This window comes from Muntiacus reevesi, chromosome X (assembly GCF_963930625.1).
Source record: "Muntiacus reevesi chromosome X, mMunRee1.1, whole genome shotgun sequence".
In the NCBI taxonomy this organism is placed as follows: domain Eukaryota; kingdom Metazoa; phylum Chordata; class Mammalia; order Artiodactyla; family Cervidae; genus Muntiacus; species Muntiacus reevesi.
The window spans coordinates 134,379,208-134,401,148 of record NC_089271.1 but is presented as its reverse complement, the minus strand read 5'-3'; the positions used below and the strand labels follow the sequence as shown (position 1 = coordinate 134,401,148).

General features: G+C 37.7%; 1 protein-coding gene across 1 annotated transcript; it reads right to left on the bottom strand.

The window, feature by feature from the left end:
• Positions 1-15,360: 15,360 nt before the first annotated feature.
• LOC136154728 (uncharacterized) lies at positions 15,361-21,934 on the bottom strand. Its single transcript, XM_065916887.1, has 5 exons — positions 21,581-21,934; positions 19,311-19,402; positions 18,330-18,453; positions 17,990-18,114; positions 15,361-16,553 (listed from the first exon to the last, which is right to left on the bottom strand). Exons 1-5 carry the CDS (start codon positions 21,932-21,934, stop codon positions 16,418-16,420), a joined length of 831 nt encoding a protein of 276 aa, XP_065772959.1. The 3' UTR covers positions 15,361-16,417.
• Positions 21,935-21,941: the final 7 nt, after the last annotated feature.

The following is a 21,941-nucleotide window of genomic DNA, read 5'->3' as shown; positions in this document are numbered from 1 at the left end:
CTTGTCGAAATAATCCTCCCTAGTTCAATGAGACTTACTGTTTCTGGCTGCCTGTGCATGGCTCATGAGACCTATCAAAACCTCCTGAAGTTGACAACAAACTCAAATGTTGTGGCCCAGTAAGTCTCACCTAGAAAAGTCTGGAGTCTTTCACACCCCAATTTTCCACTCAGAAGGATTAGGACAAACAAACTCCAAAAACTCCGAACACAAAATAAGCAGGGATAAACCTGAGAGAAGCTTACCAGAGATCCAGTTCATGGAATCTTCAGTAGCTCTCTTCAGGTCTCAGCTCATTGCCAAAACTGTCAGTTGATGAAACAAAACAACTTGGTTACGAGTTTGAAGTCCATTATGTAGGGGAAAACAGTCCCTGGATTGGGAAGTACAGTGCCTCACAAAGAATGAAGCACTCTTCCTGAGGGATTTTGGGAAGAGCAAGTTTTATAGAGTTAGAAGAGGCAGTGCCGAAAGAAGGCACGATTTGCTAGGAGATCAGGGATTTCCTTCTAAGGCTAGTAAGCCCTGTTTTCTAAGGTAAATCACTAAAGCGGGGTTGGCGGATAGTTACAGGTGTGTGAGGATTCCTTGACAGATGTTTCCTATAAGTGCCTGCTGAGTTAGGTTTAGATTCGTGATGTGGGCCTGGCCACTAGGGTGGGCTTCACTTTGTGGGTCCTGATATATGACTCACCTTTACCAATAGGTACAGCAAGGAGTGTTTGCCATAGCGCAAATTCCACTTTGGCTGGTTAAGAGGTTTTCAAGCCCTGCATGATTGTCCATAGCAACCCTGATGGGTTTAGACTAGTTTGTCTTTCAAAGTTTAAATTGTATCACTAATGATTTATTAGAGTCTAAGGCAAGTTTTGGGCCGTGCTTGTCAGTGATATTACCCCTAAGAGGAAATTGCCACTTATAAAGTATGCATTTAAACAGAACGTCTGGAGGGGTTGTGTTTTAATGAGCTTGGGTGCACTGCATTTTGAAGGTTTCTGGGTAGTATTTTTTTCCCACATGATCCACAGGAGGGATGGTACCTTTAAATATGTAGAAGTGTCTCATAATTATCCTGAGTACACAGAATAAATCAGTGTGTGGCAGATCGGTAGAAGCCTATCTATGTAAAATGGAGTACCCTAGTTGGAAGTAAACTATACTGGAAGCGTAAGTATCATTTATCACAAGGCGAGGCCAGCTTGGTATCCTTCAAGGAAAACACTTTTTTTCTTTCCAGAGTACATTTTTTATTTGTAGTTGTGGTAGAATATGCATAACAAAATTTACCATCTTAATTTTTAAGAGTATAGTGCAATGGTATTATGTATGGAAGACATATCTTCTGAGTGGAATTAAACAGATCAGCAAAGCAGGGATTTCTGAAGAGAGTGGACTGACTCTCACGGTCAACAGGCCTCAATGTTATTGTCTGCTACTGACTGGCAGGTCTTGCTGATGGTATTATAAAAACCTTAGCAGAAGTGTTCTGATAATATAAGGTCAAGGTCCAATTTTATAAGGTTGAAGAGTGGGATTAATGATATGAGGGAAGCTTAAGTGCCAGGAGGGGCTTATAAGAGCGTCTTCCTTCCAAGATGTTTAAAGGAATTTATATTAAATTAGTGTCCCCAGCGTCTGGTGGAGGATATTAGATCTAGCAATCAGATAAATTCAGAGCAGCAGCTATGACTGGGAAAAATATATAGGAGAGTTTTGTTTTCCCTAAAGTGGCACAAGAGGGCAATAGGGGTTTAAAACTAACAGGATGGTGATAGAATATCTAACAGGAGATAAAATACAATGGGATGAAACAAAAAAAGATTAAAACAATTTTTAAAGGATAAAAATAATAGGATGAAGATAAGCTTTAAAGAAGGCTGAGTGCTGAAAAAATAATTCTTTTAAATTATGGTGCTGGAGAAGACTCTTGAGAGTCCCTTTGAGAGCAAGGGGATCAAAGCAATCAAACCTAAAGGAAATCAACCCTGAATACTCATTGGAAGGACTGATGCTGAACCTGAAGTTCCAATACTCTGGCTACTTAAGAGCTGACTCATTGGAAAAGACCTTGATGCTGGGAAAGATTGAGGACAGGAGAAGGGAGTGACAGAGGATGAGATGGTTGGATGGCATCACTGACTCCATAGACATGAGTTTGAGTAGTTTGAGAAAACTCCAGGAGACAGGGGAAGATGGGGAAGCCTGGCGTGCTGAAGTCCATGGGGTTGCAAACAATTGGACATGACTTAGTGACTGAACAACAATAGAAGGGAGATCACAATAGTGTTCTTGAGGGTGTAAAAGTGTCATGAAAAGTAAAAGTGAAGTCGTTCAGTCGTGCCCGACTCTTTGCGACCCTGTGGGGTGTAGCCTCCTCCGTCTGTGGGATTCTCCAGGCAAGAATACTGGAGTGGGTTGCCATTTTCTTCTCCAGGGTAATCTTCCTGACCCAGGGATGAAACACAGGTCTCCCACATTGCAGGCAGATGCTTTAACCTCTGAGCCACCAGGGAAGGCCCTGGGTAAAGGGACAGAAAGAGTGTTAAAAATGAGAAAATTGATCTCCATTCTGTCATCTTGGGTGGAACCTATCCAGTTCTGAAGACAGAAGCTTTTGTTGTCTCGGGCAGAAGCTGCCTATTTCCACAGTTAGCAGCTTCTGGGGGAGTCCTACGAATCCTTAGCCTAAGGTCTTCTGATCAAATGAATGTTCAGTAGTATGGGAGGAAATGATGTATATCTTTTAAAGTAAACATTTGATATACTTTCAAAAAACGTCTAAGTATCAGTATCTTGGAGATTTACTGATATATCAGTTGTTAACAGTACCAACAAGATATTTTCACTAAGGCTCAATGAAGTTTTATCTCTGTTACCTATTTCAGAAGACCAAACCTCCAGGTGGCAGATCTCACAGGGGATGTTTAGGTAAGTGTTTTGAAGATGTGCCTTATATCCATTAGTCATAAAGTTGGAGATACTTTATAAGTCTCCGGGAGTACTCAGTCACATGAGCCTGTAAATAAAGTCGAGTCTGGAATTGGAAGTGAAATTCCTAGATGCATGAGGCAGCTTTTTATTAACATACAAGGAAGAAAATTGTGGAAATTTGAGTGACCTGAGTTCATCATCTTAGGGCTAATGGCAGTACTTTAGGCCTGGGAAGTCCGAGGTTTCTTGGGAGGTTTAATAACTAAAATTCTAGAATTCTCTTTTTTTTTCCATTTATTTTTATTAGTTGGAGGCTAATTACCTTACAATATTGCAGTGGTTTTTGCCATACATTGAAATGAATCAGCCATGGATTTACATGTGTTCCCCATCCTGAACCCCTCTCCCACCTCCCTCCCCATCCCATCGCTCTGGGTTTTCCCAGTGCACCAACCCTGAACACTTGTCTCATGCATCCAACCTGGGCTGGTGATCTGTAACACCCTTGATAGCATATTTGTTTCAAAGCTATTCTCTCAGAACATCCCACCCTCGCCTTCCCCCACAGAGTCCAAAAGTTTGTTCTGTACATCTGTGTCTCTTTTTCTGTTTTACATATAGGGTTATCATTACCATGTTTCTAAATTCCATATATATGCACTAGTATACAGTATTGGTCTTTATCTTTCTGGCTTACTTCTCTCTGTATAATGGACTCCAGTTTCATCCATCTCATTAGAACTGATTCAAATGAATTCTTTTTAACGGCTGAGTAATATTTCATGGTGTATATGTACCACAGCTTCCTTATCTATTCGTCTGCTGATGGGCATCTAGGTTGCTTCCATGTCCTGACAATTATAAACAGTGCTGTGATGAACATTGGGGTGCACGTGTCTCTTTCAGATCTGGTTTCCTCTGTATGTATGCCCAGGAGTGGGATTACTGGGTCATATGGCAATTCTATTTCCAGTTTTTTAAGAAATCTCCACACTGTTCTCCATAGTGGCTGTACTAGTTTGCATTCCCACCAACAGTGTAAGAGGTTCCCTTTTCTCCACACCCTCTCCAGCATTTATTGCTTGTAGACTTTTGGATAGCAGCCATTCTGACTGGCATGTAATGGTACCTCATTGACGTTCTGATTTGCATTTCTCTGAAAATGAGTGATGTTGAGCATCTTTTCATGTGTTTCTTAGCCATCTGTGTGTCTTCTTTGGAGAAATGTCTGTTTAGTTCTTTGGCCCATTTTTTGATTGGGTCATTTATTCTTCTGGAATTGAGCTGCAGGAGCTGTTTGTATATTTTGGAGATTAATTCTTTGTTTCTTCATTTGCTATTATTTTCTCCCATTCTGAAGGCTGTCTTTTCACCTTGCTTATAGTTTACTTTCTTGTGCAAAAGTTTTTAAGTTTAAATAGGTACCATTTGTTTATTTTTGCTTTTATTTCCAATATTCTGGGAGGTGGGTCATAGAGATCCTGCTGTGATTTATGTTGGAGAGTGTTTTGCCTATATTCTCCTCTAGGAATTTTATAGTTTCTGGTCTTACATTTAGATTTTTAATCCATTTTGAGTTTATTTTTGTGTACGGTGTTAGAAAGGGTTCTAGTTTCATTATTTTACAAATGGTTGACCAGTTTTCTCAGCACCACTTGTTAAAGAGGTTGTCTTTTTCCATTGTATGTTCTTGCCTCCTTTGTCAATGATAAGGTGTCCATAGGTACGTAGACTTATCTCTGTTCTATTCTGTTCTATTCTGTTCCACGGATCTATATTTCTGTCTTTGTGCCAGTACCATGCTGTCTTGATGACTGTGGCTTTGTAGTAGAGCATGAGGTCAGGAAGGTTGATTCCTCCAATTCCATTCTTCTTTCTCAAGATTGCTTTGGCTATTTGAGGTTTTTTGTATTTCCATACAAATTGTGAAGTTATTTGTTCTAATTCTGTGAAGAATACCATTGGTAGCTTGATAAGGATTGCATTGGATCTATAGATTGCTTTGAGTGGTATACTCATTTTCACAATATTGATTCTTCCAACCCATGAACATGGTATATTTCTCCATCTATTTGTTTCCTCTTTGATTTCTTTCATGAATGTTTTATAGTTTTCATACCTGTACTGAAACTAATCACCACCCAAGAGCAAATAAGTTCCAGAGCAAGACATTCCACCCAAACTCTCCAGCAATGCAGGAACACAACCCAGAGCATCAACAATACAGGCTGCCCAGCCCAAAGTCACACAAACACATGGATTCACCTCAAAACTCAGTACTGGACATTCCATTGCACTCCAGAGAGAAGAATTCCAGCTCCGTGCACCAGAACACCAATGCAATCTTCCCTAACCAGGAAAACTTCACAAGCCAATCATTCAACCCCAGCCACTGGGAGAAACCTCCACAATAAAAAAAGAACCACAGACTACCAGAATACAAAACGGTCACTCCAAACACAGCAATCTAAACAAGATGAAAAGGCAGAGAAATACCCAGCAGGTAAAGGAACATGAAAAATGCCCATCAAGCCAAACAAAAGAGGAGAGTATAGGGAATCTACCTGAGAAAGAATTTAGAATAATGATAATAAAAATGATCCAAAATCTTGAAAACAAAATGGAGTTACTGAAAAATAGCCCAGAAACCAGGATTGAGAAGATGCAACAAATGTTTAACAAGGACCTAGAAGAAATAAAAAAAGAGTCAATTAAAAATGAATAACACAATAAGTGAGATCAAAAACACTCTGGAGCGAACTGACAGTAGAATAACGGAGGCAGAAGATAGGATAAGTGAGGTAGAAGATAAAATGGTGGAAATTAATGAAGCAGAGAGGAAAAAAGAAAAAAGAATGAAAAGAAATGAGGACAACCTCAGGGACCTCTGGGACAATGTGAAATGCCCCAACATTTGAATCATAGGAGTCCCAGAAGAAGAAGACAAAAAGAAAGGCCATGAGAAAATACTCGAGAAGATAATAGCTGAAAACTTCCCATTTAAAACGGGGAAGGAAATAGTTGCACAGGTCCAAGAAACCCAGAGAGTCCCGAACAGGATAAACCCAAGGCAAAACACCCCAAGACACATATTAATCAAATTAATGAAGATCAAACACAAAGAACAAATATTAAAAGCAGCAAGGGAGAAACAACAAATAACACACAAAGGGATTCCCATAAGGATAACAGCTGATCTATCAATAGAAACTCTTCAGGCCAGAAGGGAATGGCAGGACATACTTAAAGTAATGAAAGAGAGTAATCTCCAACCCAGATTACTGTGCCCAGCAAGGATCTCATTCAGATATGAAGGAGAATTCAAAAGCTTTACAGACAAGCAAAAGCTGAGAGAATTCATCACCACCAAACCAACTCTTCAACAAATGCTAAAGGATCTTCTCTAGACAAGGAACACAGAAAGGTTGTGTAAACGTGAACCCAAAACATCAAAGCAAATGGCAACGGGACCATACCTATCAATAATTACTTCAAATGTAAGTGGGTTGAATGCCCCAACCAAAAGACAAAGACTGGCTGAATGGATACAAAAATAAGACCCCTATATATGCTGTCTACAAGAGACCCACCTCAAAACAAGGGACACACACAGACTGACAGTGAAGGGCTGGAAAAAAATATTTCACGCAAACAGAGACCAAAAGAAAGCAGGAGTCGCCATACTCACATCAGATAAAATAGACTTTAAAATAAAAGCTGTGAAAAGAGACAAAGAAGGACACTACATAATGATCAAAGGATAGAATTGTCTTAACTTTCTTTATTTTTTGAGATTGAATATGGTATGTACAGAGGAATTTCTGAGTAAAGTGTTAATACTTTAAAGGATTGAAAAGTAGCAATATTAGCAAAATGTGTGTCCCTGTTACTAGAGAGATACCTTGGGATTTCTGACATCAGGACTGGGAAATCACTTCACTTGGCTCTCCAGCAGAGAGGGCTCAACCCACCCCAAGAAGATACAGTAAACAGAACCCAGTCATTGCCCACTTGGAGATGTTTAAGGGGACCTTGAAGCTTTGGTTCCTATTTTCTACATTTACAGACTTTCAGGATTTGTGAGATTGCAGGTAGGACATGCCCTGAAAGCACCCTCAGTAATACTTACCATTTCCCCGACTCTTACTTCAATATTGTGGTCAAACTAGCTCTGCTATTGACTGTGATACCATGAAGCATTTTTGCTAAAATCTGTTTTTATCAAAGTTATCTTCTTAGATAATGGCCAAACATCTCAAGGTTTGTTAAGTCATTGTTTATTTTATAGGGGTTCCTGGAGAGGTCAGGAAATCTTTGTTTGTACACCATGTAGACATCATGTAATTAACCTAAAATCATCTGTTTACTATCAATATAAAATATCCTCTTAAATATTTTGTTGGTTAGTCTGAGCACAGACAATTAATTGAGCCATAAGAACTGATTTAATTTCTATGAGAAACTTTCAACATTTTAAGAAGATATTTAAATCTGTAATAGCAAATAAGAAAAGGAGTACGTCAAGGCTGTATATTGTCACCCTGCTTATTTAACTTGTATGCAGAGTACATCATGAGAAATGCTGGGCTGGAGGAAGCCCAAGCTGTAATCAAGATTGCCGGGAGAAATATCAATAACCTCAGATATGCAGATGACACCATCCTTATGGCAGAGAGTGAAGAAAAACTAAAAAGCCTCTTGATGAAAGTGAAAGAGGAGAGTGAAAAAGTTGGCTTAAACTCAACATTCAGAAAACTAAGATCATGGCATCCGGTCCCATCACTTCATGGCAAATAGATGGGGAAACAGTGGAAACAGTGGCTGACTTCATTTTTCTGGGCTCCAAAATCACTGCATATGGTGATTGCAGCCATGAAATTAATAGATGCTTACCCCTTGGAAGGAAAGTTATGGCCAACCTAGACAGCATATTAAAAAGCAGAGACATTACTTTGCCAACAAAGGTCCATCTAGTCAATGCTATGGTTTTTCCAGTGGTCATGTATGGATATGAGAGTTGGACTATAAAGAAAGCTGAGTGCTGAAGAATTGATGCTTTTGAACTGTGGTGTTGGAGAAGACTCTTGAGAGTCCCTTGAACTGCAAGGAGATCCAACCAGTCCATCCTAAATGAGATCAGCCCTGGGTGTTCATTGGAAAGACTGATGTTGAAGCTGAAACTCCAATAATTTGGCCACCTGATGCGAAGAGCTGACACATTGGAAAAGACCCTGATGCTGGGAAAGATCGAGGGCAGGTGGAGAAGGGGACAACAGAGAATGAGATGGTTGGATGGCATCACAGACTCAATGGAGATGGGTTTGTGTGGACTCCGGGATTTCGTTATGGACAGGGAGGTCTGGCGTGCTGTGGTTCATGGGGTCGCAAAGAGTCGGACACGGCTGAGCGACTGAACTGAACTGAATAGCGTATCTTATGTAGCAATTGTTTGGTTTTACTTTTTCTGTTTGAACCATTAACAAATACAACTGCATCACAGTTCTTTGAGTCTCTAGGAGGTCTGTCCAGGGCACATAGACAATCTCCTTAAAGCTATAAACAGCCATAGGGGTTTTCCAGTTCAGGTGAAGAAAGGTGTGTGACTAGCCCTGAAATATTGCAATATTTCTTAGGTGACTAGCTGAAAGGTGGTGAACACTTTTCCTTCATGGAAGAGTGTATATAGCACTAGAGCCATTACATTTAGTGAAGACTTTAAGTTCTTGACGTTTTCACATATTTTGTTGTTGCTGTTACAGCTTGCAAAGTGGGGATGTCTTGGTTATTGAATCTAAAAAATAGACTTTTCACAAATCCTATGTAACTGAGTTAATACCCCCAGTGCCTACCCACAAATATTTTGAACAAAAAAGAAAAATAATCAGTGAATCCAGAATCCTATAAAAATACTTGGCAGAGTCAGTGCATCAGTCTTTGTGCTTAAATGCATGTTTCTTTTAACTTGAAATGTATTCAATCACTGAAAGACATAAGTACCATACTTTATTTATGCAAAATTAAAATAGCAATATAAACTCTTAATTTGTCAAGTTTATCATCACCATTATTTTTACAGTTTGGACTTGATTAAATAGTATAGAAATTTATTCTTATATAGAATTGAGACTCAAATCTTCATAGTCTCTAGTGGCCACTTCAGGAGACCCAAACATAGTTTAGGCATAAAAGATGTCTTAGTAATTTTATGAATCTGAATTTGGAGCCTGGATTTGGGAAACGCAAAATCAAGGCTAGTTGTCAGAGAAGACAAGGTGTAAGTCCTAAGTATCTAAAGACAAGAAATATTTATAATCAACACCATAAAACCACACTAGATTTTACCAAGGCTAAAACTGTATTAGAGAAAAGATAGCAGCAGTACCTTCTATCAGGGAAGAGAGGATGTTTGTTCATTTCTGACACTTAGAGGGCATTCATGTTTTGTCTGTGTTCAGACAAGATTACACAGTGGTCTTGTTTTGGTCTCACTTTGTCACCACCTCAGAGGGGCCTTGTCGGATGTTGGCATGTGAATTTCTCCATGCTCACGAGAGAACAGACTGAGCCGTCAATGCCAGGCCAGCTCCCATAGGCCAGGGGCTATTTTCCGCTTTCTTATCAATGACACAGACTCTGAGAGGACTGTCTTATCTATATTTTAAGTCTCGGCGGTCAAGCCTTACAAGGAGCCCCTTCCATGAAATCCAGTGAGTTGTAGCAGTTTTGAAATTAAGATTTTGAAACCCGGGAGTAAATATAGGTCAAATCTGAACCTCAAGAAGCCTGCAGGATTTCAAAAAACCTCTCTGGGACCCTTTATCTCCAATCAAATTTGCAAGAAATAAATCAGCAGCTAAACATCACTTTGCATTGGGGATTTTGTCAAGTACCATGACCCTGAACCACACACATTGTTTCAGTTCAGTTCAATTCAGTTCAGTTGCTCAGTCGTGTCCGACTCTTTGCAACCCCATGAATGGCAGCACGCCAGGCCTCCCTGTCCATCACAAACTCCCGTTTACTCAAACTCATGCCCATTGAGTTGGTGATGCCATCCAGCCATCTCATCCTCTGTCGTCCCCTTCTCCTCTTGCCCCCAGTCCCTCCAAGCATCAGGGTCTTTTCCAATGAGTCAACTCTTCACATCAGGTGGCCAAAGTATTGGAGTTTCAGCTTCAGCATCAGTCCTTCCAATGAACACCCAGGACTTATCTCCTTCAGGATGGACTGGTTGGATCACCTTGCAGTCTAAGGGACCCTCAAGAGTCTTCTCCAACACCAAAGTTCCAAAATCATCAATTTTTCGGTGCTCAGCTTTCTTCACATTGTTTACCCCTGTCCAAATTTACCCTTTTTGACTGGGGCTCTGGATACAAACTTCCAGTCACACTTTAAACTAGTGGTAAGTGTTCATATCCCCGATCTGCAACTGTTGAGCTCAAGGAAAAGAATGGGTCTCATTCATCTTATTCAGGCCTTAGACAAAAGCCTGAAATTAAGCAGTTGCTTAATATTGTTTAACTGACCGTATAGGAGAAATATTTTAACAAAAGACTCAAAGTAAAATGTAACTTGCAGAACTTCTCTAGGTACAGGAAGTATGTTGAATAAAAGGTGACAGATGAGGAAGACTAAAGTCCTAAATTCTTCCCTGAGGGACATTTCACAAAGTGGACAAAATCTGATAAATTCTTCATGAGTTGCTGCAAGTTCCTTTACCTGGTGTTTAATGGTTTTACTTAAAAACCTTTTGCCAATATTATTTGCTTTCCAGTAAGTGGTTGTCATCTCCATCTTGCTGATCCTTGAAATAAACCTTTCCATGCAGTGTTTCTGGGAAAGTATATGAAGGACAGAGGACCACTTTCCATTAATTTAGCAATGATTTGTCTTTATCTTTAGGAACACTTAACATGAGATCCACCGTCTTAACAAATTTTTGCTGATGGCATGATTGTCTATGTAGGAAATCCCAAAGAAATTACCCAAAAACTCCAAATAAAATGAAATACTTAAGTATAAACTTTAAAAAATGTACAGAATCTGTATACCAAAATATTTTAAATGCTGATTAAATAAACTAAGAAGACCTAACTAAATGAAGAGATAAGCTATACTAAATGTCCATTGACAGAGCAATGGATAAAGAAGATGTGGTATACATATACAATGGAATACTACTCAGCCATAAAAAACAATGAATTAATACCATTTGCAGCAACATGGATGAACCTAGAGATTATCATACAAGCCAGACAGAGAAAAACAAATATCATATGATATCACTCATATGTGGAATCTAATTTTAAAAAAGATACAAATGAACTTGTTTACAAAATAGAAAGAGACTTACAAACTATAGAAATGATCCCTGAAAGTATTGAAAACAAACTTATGGTTACCAAAACAGAATCGTGGCAGGGAGGGATAAATCAGAAGCTTGGGATGAACACCTACACACTGCTATATATAAGATAGATAATCAAGAAGGACATACTTGATAACACAGGGAGCTCTATTCTTCAATATCCTGTGATAAACTCTGTGAGCAAAGAATATAAAAAGAATGAATATATGTATAACTGAATCACTTTGCTGTACACCTGAAACTAATACAACATTGAAAATTAACTATCTGCCAAGAAAATTTTTTTAAAAATATATTTTTGGAATCATCTGGAAATTTTGAATTTGGATTTCATATTAGACATATCTATGTTATATTTTGGAGACATCATGACAATGTTGTTGTAGCATGTGGGAAAATGTCCTTATTTTCAGATTTATGATGAAATATTTAAGAGTAAAATGTCACAATATCTATAACTTACTTTCAAATGGTTCAGCAAAAAAACACACAGATACAAAACAACTATGTCAAAATGCTAACAACTGAGGAATTTAGGTAAACAATATATACATATTCACTGTAACACTCTTAACTTCATTGTAGGTTAAAGAAAATTCTGTTATTTGCCTGATTATGGTAATAGTGTATTTTAATCTTAACCTTCTGATATTATAGAAATATGTAATATGAAAAGTAAAAACCCCTTGTTATCACACTACATCCCTCCAAGTATAACTACACAAATATATTTATGGGAATTTCTGACACTTTTATCTATCTATACATATATATACTATCATTTATTTTTCTAAAATGGGATTAACACAGGGCATCTTTCCTTGTCATTATAGAGCCACAGCCATCTTTTTTTTATTTTTTAAACTTTTTATTGGAGAATAGTTGACTTACAATATTGTGTTAGTTTCTGCTGTACAGCAAAGTGTATCAGTTATACATATTTATCCACTCTTTTTTAGATTCTTTGCCCATACAAGTCAGTGCAGAGTATTGAGTAAAGCTCTCTGTGCTATACAGTTGGTTGTCATTAGTTATCTATTTTATATATATAGCAGTGTGTAAATGTCAATTTTATATATAGTAGTGTTACATGTCAATCCCAATCTCCCACTTTATCCCCTCCTTTCCTTGAAGTAACCAAAAATTTTGTTTTCTATATGTGTGACTCTACTTCTGGTTTGTAAATATTTGTACCCCACCTTTTCCTTTTCAGATTCTACATAAAGAACAGACTTTTGGACTAAGTGGGAGAAGGCAAGGGTGGGATGATTTGAGAGAATAGCATTCAAACATGTATATTACCATATGTAAAACAGATGACCAGTGGAAGTTCTATGCATTGAAGCAGAGCACTCAAAGCCAGTGCTCTGAGCCACAGCCATCTTTCTAACAACTACATAAATACTGCATTGTGTAGATGAACCACATTTACCTCACCAACCCTTTATTGTATTACAAGATGTATCATGGCACACTGCTGTACTTGCTGGCTGCAGAATTGAAGGATATGCTAGTTTTTGGTTTCTCTGTAATTACCAAGTTGCCTTCAACAATCTATAAACTGATCACTCTTCCATCTGTGGTGTCAGAGAATGCCTGTATGCTCATACCTTCATCAGCATCAAATAATTTATCAATTACTTTTTTAAAAAAAAATCAATGGCAGGCAGTTCATAAAAAAAGACACCTTCCATTAAATGCCTATTACTCAGTGAAAGAAAACAATCTGAAAAGGCTCTACTATATGATTCTGACATTCTGGAAAAGGCAAAACTAAGAAGACCGTAAAAAGATCAGTGGTTTCCAGTGGTTAGGAATAGGGAGGGATGGCAAGGCAGAGAACAGAAGATTCTAGAGCAGTGAAAATCCTATATATTATACTATAAAGGTAGGTTCATGTCATTACACATTTGTCAAAATCCACAGGATATCCAAGGTAAGCTATGGAGTTTAGGTGATTATGGATGTGTCCATGTAGGTTCATCAACTATAACAAACGCACCACTCTGATGGGGGATGTTCTTAGTGAGGGAGGCTCATGCATGTGTGTGGGCTGGAGGTATATGGAAAATCTTTGTACATATTACTCAATTTCGCTGTGAACCTAAAATTGCTCTAAAAATAAAGTCTACTAAAAAAGGCAGCTCTTTGTTGGTTGAAACTACATAGCCCTTGTTACTTTTTGAGAATCAGCATTGCCTTTTAATGTTCTTTGTTTAATTATAGGCTTTGAATTCGATATTGATCTCCTTTGCCCATTTTTCTAATGGAACTTTCTCTTTTATAGATTTGTTAGATTTCTTAATATATTAGTGATTTTAGCCCTTTATTTGGAGGAAAGAAGAAACGGTGTGTTCAGGCCAACTGTTTCATGTGACACTTAAGTAACCAAAGGTGCATTCCTACAGATGGTGGGCTCTGTACAGTGAACCACCCAAGAGACTAGCTCCTGTTTGGAATAAAGGGAAAGATGGAATATGTCTTTTTATCAATATCTTGCTTCAAAGCCACTTCAAGACATTACTTGCAGAGAACTTTTGTACCTGGAAGGAAACAAATGTAGATAAGCATAGGAAATACAAAGTAAAAGACAGGTCATAAGATACAACTGTCCTGTCTTATCAGTTACCCTGGTAAATATTTGCAGAGACTGGTCTTTTAGCCTTATGTTAAGAAAATCCATCATACGGGTACTATAGATTAAATGTTTCAGGCGTCTCCAAAATTCGTATGTTGAAACATAATCTCCCAGTGTGATGGTATTAGGAGGTGGGACATTAAGTTATAAAGGTGAAGTCATGAGTGGGGTTAGTGTCCTTATTAAAGAGACGCCAAACATTCCTTGTCCCTATCACAATGTGAGGTTACAGATAGAAGACAGCCATCTATGAACTAGGAAGTGTGCTCTCACCACACAGCAAACCTGCCAGTGCCTTGATCTTGGACTTCCAGACTGCCTAACTGTGAGAAATAAATTTGGTGTTTATAAATCACCCAGTCTATGATACCATGTTACAGCAGCCTGAATGGACTAAGACAATGGGACCAAACTTTTTTCTTAGTCATCTATATTCTGACTTTGCTTACTCATTTATTGCAAAAGCAGAATTGTCACATTTATCTTTCTTTTATGTCTCTGGGGTTTATATCATATTAAGAAAGGTCTTTCTTGGGTTATAAATAAAAAATATTTTATAGTTATCACCATGTAGTTCCTTAAAGGATTGCATTTCATATTACTCATTCACACAAAACGTTAAAATGGTACCATAAACAACAGTTCGTCAACTAGAGATGATTTTGCCCCCACTTTGGAACATTTGGCTAGTTCTGGAGACATATTTGGTCTACACACTAGGGGTATGCTACTGACATCTAGTGGATAGAGGCCAGGAACACAGCTAAATGCCCTGCAATAATGCACAGAACAGCTCCCTCCCACCTCCAACAAAGAATTATCCAACCCAAAATGTCAATAGTGATGAGGCTAAGAAAACCTGTCATAAACCACTTCTCCTTCCTGGTTGTTCGGATCCCCATTGTTTTGACCTACTGTATATCATAGAACAGGCTTCCCTGGTGGCTCAGCAGTAAAGAATCGCCTGCAATGCAGGAGTTGCAGGTTCTATCCCTGTGTCGGAAAGATCCCCTGGAGAAGGGAATGACGACCCACTCCAGTATTCTTGCCTGGAGAATCCCCTGGACAGAGGAGCCTGGCGGGTTACAGTCCGTAGGATCGCAAAGAATCGGACAAGACTGAAGTGACTGAGCACACACGCAAACACATATCATGTCATTATTGAACACTGAAAAGATTGAGTGACATGGAAAAGAAAGAAAAAAGGAGAAACCGGATAAGGAAATTTTGGTAAGTTGGAGAAAACCATCTGACCTCATTGATCATTATAACCTTAATCTATCCATCCGTGTAATTCAGCTCCAAAACATAAATTTAACAAACATCATTTTATAAAGTATACCAGAAAATGAGTTAGAATATTGGAGAAAAAAATCTGGCAAACATTATAGGCATACTACAAAGGGACAGAGGCCTGAAGAGATTAATTATGTAAATGCCTTTATTTGAACTAATACATTGCTACCAGATTACAACACTTTTCAGAGTTAGAGTAACATTATGATCTTAAAAAACTATAGCAAACAGCTTGACAAAGCAAGAGTACATTAGAGTATATTAAGTCCTACATATATGTTTATTTTTTAGTGACCACAGCTCCTTATCTTAGGTGTAAAATTAGAAAATGCAATATACACTTAGCATACTTGGCCTACCATATCCTTCCTAAATTCTGAGCCCACTCTCTCCTCAAAAGTGTCATATACAGCAACACTTTAAATCTAAAGAGAGAGTTTGATGGTACACGTTTTAAAACAAATAAGCATATGTTGAACCAAGTGTTTACACCTTTAGTGTGAGAGGGAAGATGGAAATTCAAGGTACATTTCCCTCTACCTATAATGTATGTTTTTTACTTACTTGAAGACCCCTTAAAAAAAAGTAGCAAAATCAGCAGTCTTATTTAATGTAATCAAAATATTCTTAAATGTACAAAAAAGGATCATGTAGAAAGAATACTGTAAAAAGATACTGATTTTAAGAATAAAAGAATATGAGAAGCTTCTATTACATTCTGCACAGTCAGTTACTTCTGTCAATTGATAAGCAAAGGATACTCATATACAAATACCCTCTGACCAAAGTTCTTGAATAAGAACTAGCATACTGGATGGAAAGCAAATTATTGTCTAATACCAATAATATTCATATTCAATCATCTAAGCAAGTCCCAGGAGGCGGACATTCTAAGAGGAAAACAGATACATAGAAATACGTACAGCAATGGGAAATGTCAAGGGCAGCGATCTAGGAGGAGGGAGTAAATTATTTGACTACGGGCACATTTCGGGTGGGCCTGACAAATCCACCTTGACTATGGGAAAGAGGAGTTGTTGTTACTAAAACTCTTTCTCCTGAGGGCTCCCATGATGAGCTTAGTCTTGTTAAAACTAAAAAGTCCTTTCAGAAACCAAAAGTTTCTTAAGCCATGAGCACTTCAGCCAGAGATTGTTGTACTGGTTGTTTTTTATTCAAATTGGTTATTTTACACTCTCTTCATACCTCTGCCCATCAAGCATGCAAACAGTCATGACCATCTTGGGCTTTACTTCCACAAGGTCTTCTGGGAGAGCATACACCCTGGCTCCAATTCTTCTAACAATCGACACTGTGTACCTATTTTTTGGAGGAAACAAAATTTGAGGTTCAATTCTGGTTAGTCAAGGGCACAACATGAGGCCTCTATTTCCTCTCATATATCCAATGTCTGGGGTACAAAACTTCTACAGAAAGAGTTCAAATCAGAATGACTTCATTTTTCATTGTTTTTTATTTTGTGAGGTCCCTCTTAAGTGATACCAGATTTTTAAGCTCTACTATTTGGGACTGATAATATGTATTCACTCCTTTTCTACAATGTAAAATGAGAACAATTTAGGAGCACTGATGTGAAAAAAAAACATTTTTTCCAGAATATGTGTGTGTGTGTATACCCAGATGTTGAAAATATGTATATGTACTCAGATGTTGATATTCTCATTGAGCATGTAATAAGATAACAGTGACTATAACGAGATGTTAGAGACACAGTGGGAAACTGTGCCAGATGCAAAATACAATTTCATAGATGCAGTGAATATTTTCAAATATTCAAGGGAAGAGACAGAGTCTATATGGTACATGCCAGAGTGGCTGAAGAAAGGGATGAAAAGGATCCAGAAAGGAAAGGAGTTAAGAACTGACAAGTTCAACTGAGGAAATTTGCAAGAGCATCCCTCAATTAATACACAAGGCATTTCTAGGTGTTCTGTAACATGAATCTTTAAATATGATCAAGTTTCTGGAAAAAGAAGTTTGAAGAGTTCTCTATAAATCTTTATCATATTATGCTGCAAATATTTTTTTCAAGGAGGGAAGAAATGATTTGACACAGTATGTGATGCCAAAATGAAGTTTTGCAATAATGCTTCTTAGCTATCTTGTGAAGCCCTGTTGGGAGCTGATTTTCAGTGTATACTAGGAAAGCTTTCATGGGTTGCCCATGAAAGCAGATCACAGTCTAGGTCTTTGGAGAAGAAGGGAAGAGGCAGGTGGAAAAGACCCTCTCAGTATTGTCAAAATGCAGGAAAATTTCAACGCACGGTTTCAGCTGAGAGTTTAGCATCCTGCCCACTTAAAGGACCAAGATAACAAACTCAATGTACGTAGTAAGGTGGGCTATGCACAGTAAGTTTTTAAAGCATTTTAAAAAAGTGCAACAAAAGAAAACCCTATCAAAGGCATGCTTATCCTTTGCCCATTTTCCCCTTGTTTTAAGTTTGCAGCTAAGTTGCTTTAACACATACATTATTTCTATAACCTACAAACCAGTGGCTGACTGAGCACCTACCTACTAGGTCAGGTGCAACAATGCTAGGCTCTTATGTATTTTACTCATTTCAAAATCTCCAAGATAAGTATTATTGCTCCCATTTTATGGATGAGGAATCTGAGGCTAGAAGACATTTCCCCCAGCTGACACCATTCTTAAGTGGCAGAACCTGAATGATAATGCAAATCTGCCTACCTACATTGCCTATGCCCTTATCAGGATATTAGGCAGCATCTCTTACTTGGCATTATTGTGCTTGTCATCTTCTGCCAGAGTGCCACTCTTAATAAGGTCGTAGTTTATGCAGCCTGGCTGGATGGCGTCAATCAAATCCACAACTGCCAAACTGGAGCTGATCGTCTTATCCTAGAGTAAATACATTTGAGAATTTCCATGTGTACAAATTAATGCACGATCACTTATATAAAGCTGTCAAAAACAAAGTCTAGTGAATTAAAAAAGAACCATGTCATTAGCCCCACAATGATCTCACTGACAAAGAAACCAAAGGCTAGCCTTCTAAACTATAGATACTTTCTATAGCAAACATAATGTTTAATAGTCAAACATGGAATTCTTACCTTAAAACTCTGAATGGAGGTTGATTTCCCTGCTTCATTCAATGTTCTGTTCGCCCAGCTTACAATGATGTCATCATTAGCTTTCTGACCATCACCAAGATCTTCCAGGGCATTGAGGGTATATCTAAATGAAGCAGCAGAAGAAACAGGTAACTAATGAGAAGCTACTGTATAGCATAGGGAACTCTACTCAATGCTCTGCAATGATCTAAATCAGAAGGAAATCTGAAAAAAGACGAGATATATTTAAACACATAGCTGATTCACTTTGCTGTATAGCAGAAACTAACACAACATTGTAAAGCAACTAAACACCAATAAAAATTAATTAAAAAAAAAAAACAGCAGAACAAGTTCCGTTCTAGTTTATTAGAAAAAATACAAATATTAGAAAGATGCTTTATCTTTCATTTCTTTTCCTTAGGTTTGAGAGATTAAAGAAAAGATTTCACAAGAAGACATTCACACTATATGAAAACAAAAAAAAAAGAATTTCAAGTAGTAGTGACTTGCCATTGAGCTGCTTTTTACACTGGTGGCAGGAAGAGTAAGTTCACCAGTCTACTGCAGGCTCATTTTGTACTAGGCCAACCCATGGTAACGACTTAAAGTAAGCTGTGCTTTGGCTGGTACCCAGTTATAATGAATTGCTTTTTAGCACTACAGTTAAGAGATCTTCTTTCTCAAATGTATACATGTTCATAATTTTTGCTGTTTTTATTCACCAAGACAAAATGAGGCTCAAGTCTGTGTCATGCATATTATGAAAAAAGGGAAATATTCACAGTTCTGCTGCAACACTTTCAAGAAGGCATTTCCCATTGACCATCCAACTTATATTCATTACTTAAGCTCACTTCAGAGTCTAAACACAAAAATTTCAAAGGTGTAGCCATTGATAGATTTCCTTAGAAGCAGTAAAGACTAGATCACAGACCTGTATGATAGTGAAGCTTAAGCAGTTAAAATTGTGTACCATACCTTCTTATCAGCTGCCAGACCAAAGCTAAAGTCAGGGTTTGAGTTCCATCATTCAGGTCTTGCCAGGCTCCTCTTTCTTTCTTTCTTTCTTTCTTTTTTAATTTATTTTTATTAGTTGGAGGCTAATTACTTCACAACATTTCAGTGGGTTTTGTCATACATTGACATGAATCAGCCCTAACCCTAATCATTTGCCTCAATCTCAACATTGTTTAGTTTATATTGCTATTTTTGGCTTCAGTGAAAGTATTTTCCTTTTTTAATATTCTATTTTTATACTGGAAGACAATTGGTTAACAATGTTGTGATAGTTTATGTCTACAGCAAAGTGACTCAGTTATACATATATCTATTCTTTTTCAAATTCTTTTCCTGTTTATGTCCTTATAGAGTATTCAGCAGACTTTCCTGTGCTATTGTATAGGTCCCTGTTGGTTATGCATTTTAAATACAGCAGTGTGTACCTGTCAATCCCAAACATAGTTAACTGAAATATGTCTTTTATCATGAGTCACTTTAAATTAGTGTTGGAAGTAAACATAATGTACATTTTATTAATGATAACATATTAATTAGAAAAAAATATTCATTAGGCACAGTACCAGACATTAGAAGACAAGTGTCTTAAGATTTCTCTTCTCTTGAAAATCAAAAGCATAGGAAAACATTGAGCAAAATAGTCTTCCCCCCAAGAGAACTAGCAAATTCTCTTTACTGCAGAAAAACAAAAATGTTTATAACTGAACTACAAGACTCTAGGTGAAACTAGTTAAAACTGATCATTAGACATGCTATGAATCTATGTTCTATTTAGGTGCTTGCTAATTTATCTTCTCTGTTTATGGATTATATCGAAGAGCATTTGGACCTTCAAAATTACAGAATCACTGAGAGAAAACTAATTGTTACCAATAGCAAACAGTTTAGTTACTGTCATTTTTTAAATATAACTTATTCAATAACCATACCAACATATTTTATGATTGCTCTCTAGTTCTATCAATACATATTGACTCATTAGAATCTTAGTGGAGAAGAGGCACAGATTATTAAAAACTTGAATAATGGGCATGTAGTTTTTCAAAACTATATGAAGAAGACACATAATAAGTCAAGATTCTGATAAAATACATATTTGCTTGTAATAAAACTTCAGGGTAAATGTACCACTGCAACTGCAACTGGTACAAATGCAGATTTGGTTATCATCTAGTAAGTATATAAGAGAATCTAAACAAACTGAAAAAAATGGGGGAAGTGAGTTCATGCTGAACATAAACTTTTGCATGGAGGCATTCAACATTAGTGGACAAAGCGATACTCAGGAAAAGAAAACGTGCTCAGTGTTATACATGATTTCAAGTTATGAGTAGTTCAAGAAAAAATTATTAGAGGACTAATTAAGCAAAGTAATCACTGATGGTATAAACAGCAGCAGAAGTTTTGCTGAGCAGAAGATCTATTTAAACCTCAGATTAAAGATAAAACTCCTGAAGAATTGATGGTAATAAAACACAATGGAAATGCTGCAATGGAAATATGAAAATAAGATAATGTTTTAGAGTAGAGTAGTGAAACTAAAACAATGAGATACCACTACATTTAATGGAATGGTCAAATACAAAATTCTGACAAACCAGTTACTGGCAAAGGTGAGGAACAATAGAAACTCTCATTTGTTGTTAATCGATTGCAAAATGGTAGAATCACTTTGGAAGCAATTTCTTACAGAGTTATTATACATATATAGAGAGAGTTGTTATACAACATGATCTATCAATTACACTCCTAGATTGTTCAGCAAATGATTTGATAGTTAATGCCCACACAAAAACGTGCACATAAATTTTATAACAGCTTAATTCATACTCTCTCTCTCTCTCACCCACAAACTGGAAGCAGTGAACTATAAAATCACAAAAAGAAATGGATGAAACCTGAATGAATGTTATTAAGTAAAATAAGCTAGTCTGGAAAAGGTTAAACACTGCAAGCTGATAATTATACCACACTCTGGAAAAGGTCAAACTGTAGAGCAAGTAAAAATTATCAGAGGCTTCTTTCTTTTGCTTCAGAGGAGTTTTATTAGTTTGGATAAGTTATGTCAACACCTTATCCTCTCCTACTTTGACACACAAATCCACTCATTCAGAGTCTTCTTCGCACCAGAGTTCATACACTGTAATGGTATCGTGTGCGTCTGCGGGAACCTCAACATTGGGAGGGCTGAGGTTACTGCAGGTTGCCGCGGCAAGTTTCAGATTCCGCACCCTGGACACAAATTTCACAAGGTCCATCTCGAGCTGGGTTAAGGTAGCGAACATATAGTCCTTGTCTGGGGAGGCCTTTTTCTTTTTCTGTCCCAGAGAGCCAAATGAACCACCCTGACAGGCAGGAGGAGTCTGCACATTACTCTCACCACTCTCTCCTGTCAACTTCACTGTCAGGTACATGAGCACAATGAAGAAAAGCCCGAGTAACACCATCTTAAGCCAGTCCTGGGCATGCTCTGGTTGATTCTGCTGAATTAAACAGTGTCCTCCGCAGAGCACCTGACGCTGGAGTTCTTCAGCTGTCTCTCTCAGGGAAGTAAACATTAAGCCATCGACATAGGTAACGGCCATGGAAAAG

Bases quoted from the DNA above. Each gene is read 5' to 3' on its own strand.
- LOC136154728 (XM_065916887.1), bottom strand. From the start codon at position 21,934: ATGGCCGTTACCTATGTCGATGGCTTAATGTTTACTTCCCTGAGAGAG. The intron at 18,454-19,310 runs GTATGGTACACA...TGCTTCATTTAG, and splicing joins GTCTGGCAGCTGATAAGAAG to ATATACCCTCAATGCCCTGG. The intron at 16,554-17,989 runs GTAAGAGATGCT...TCCAAAAAATAG, and splicing joins GACAAGCACAATAATGCCAA to GTACACAGTGTCGATTGTTA.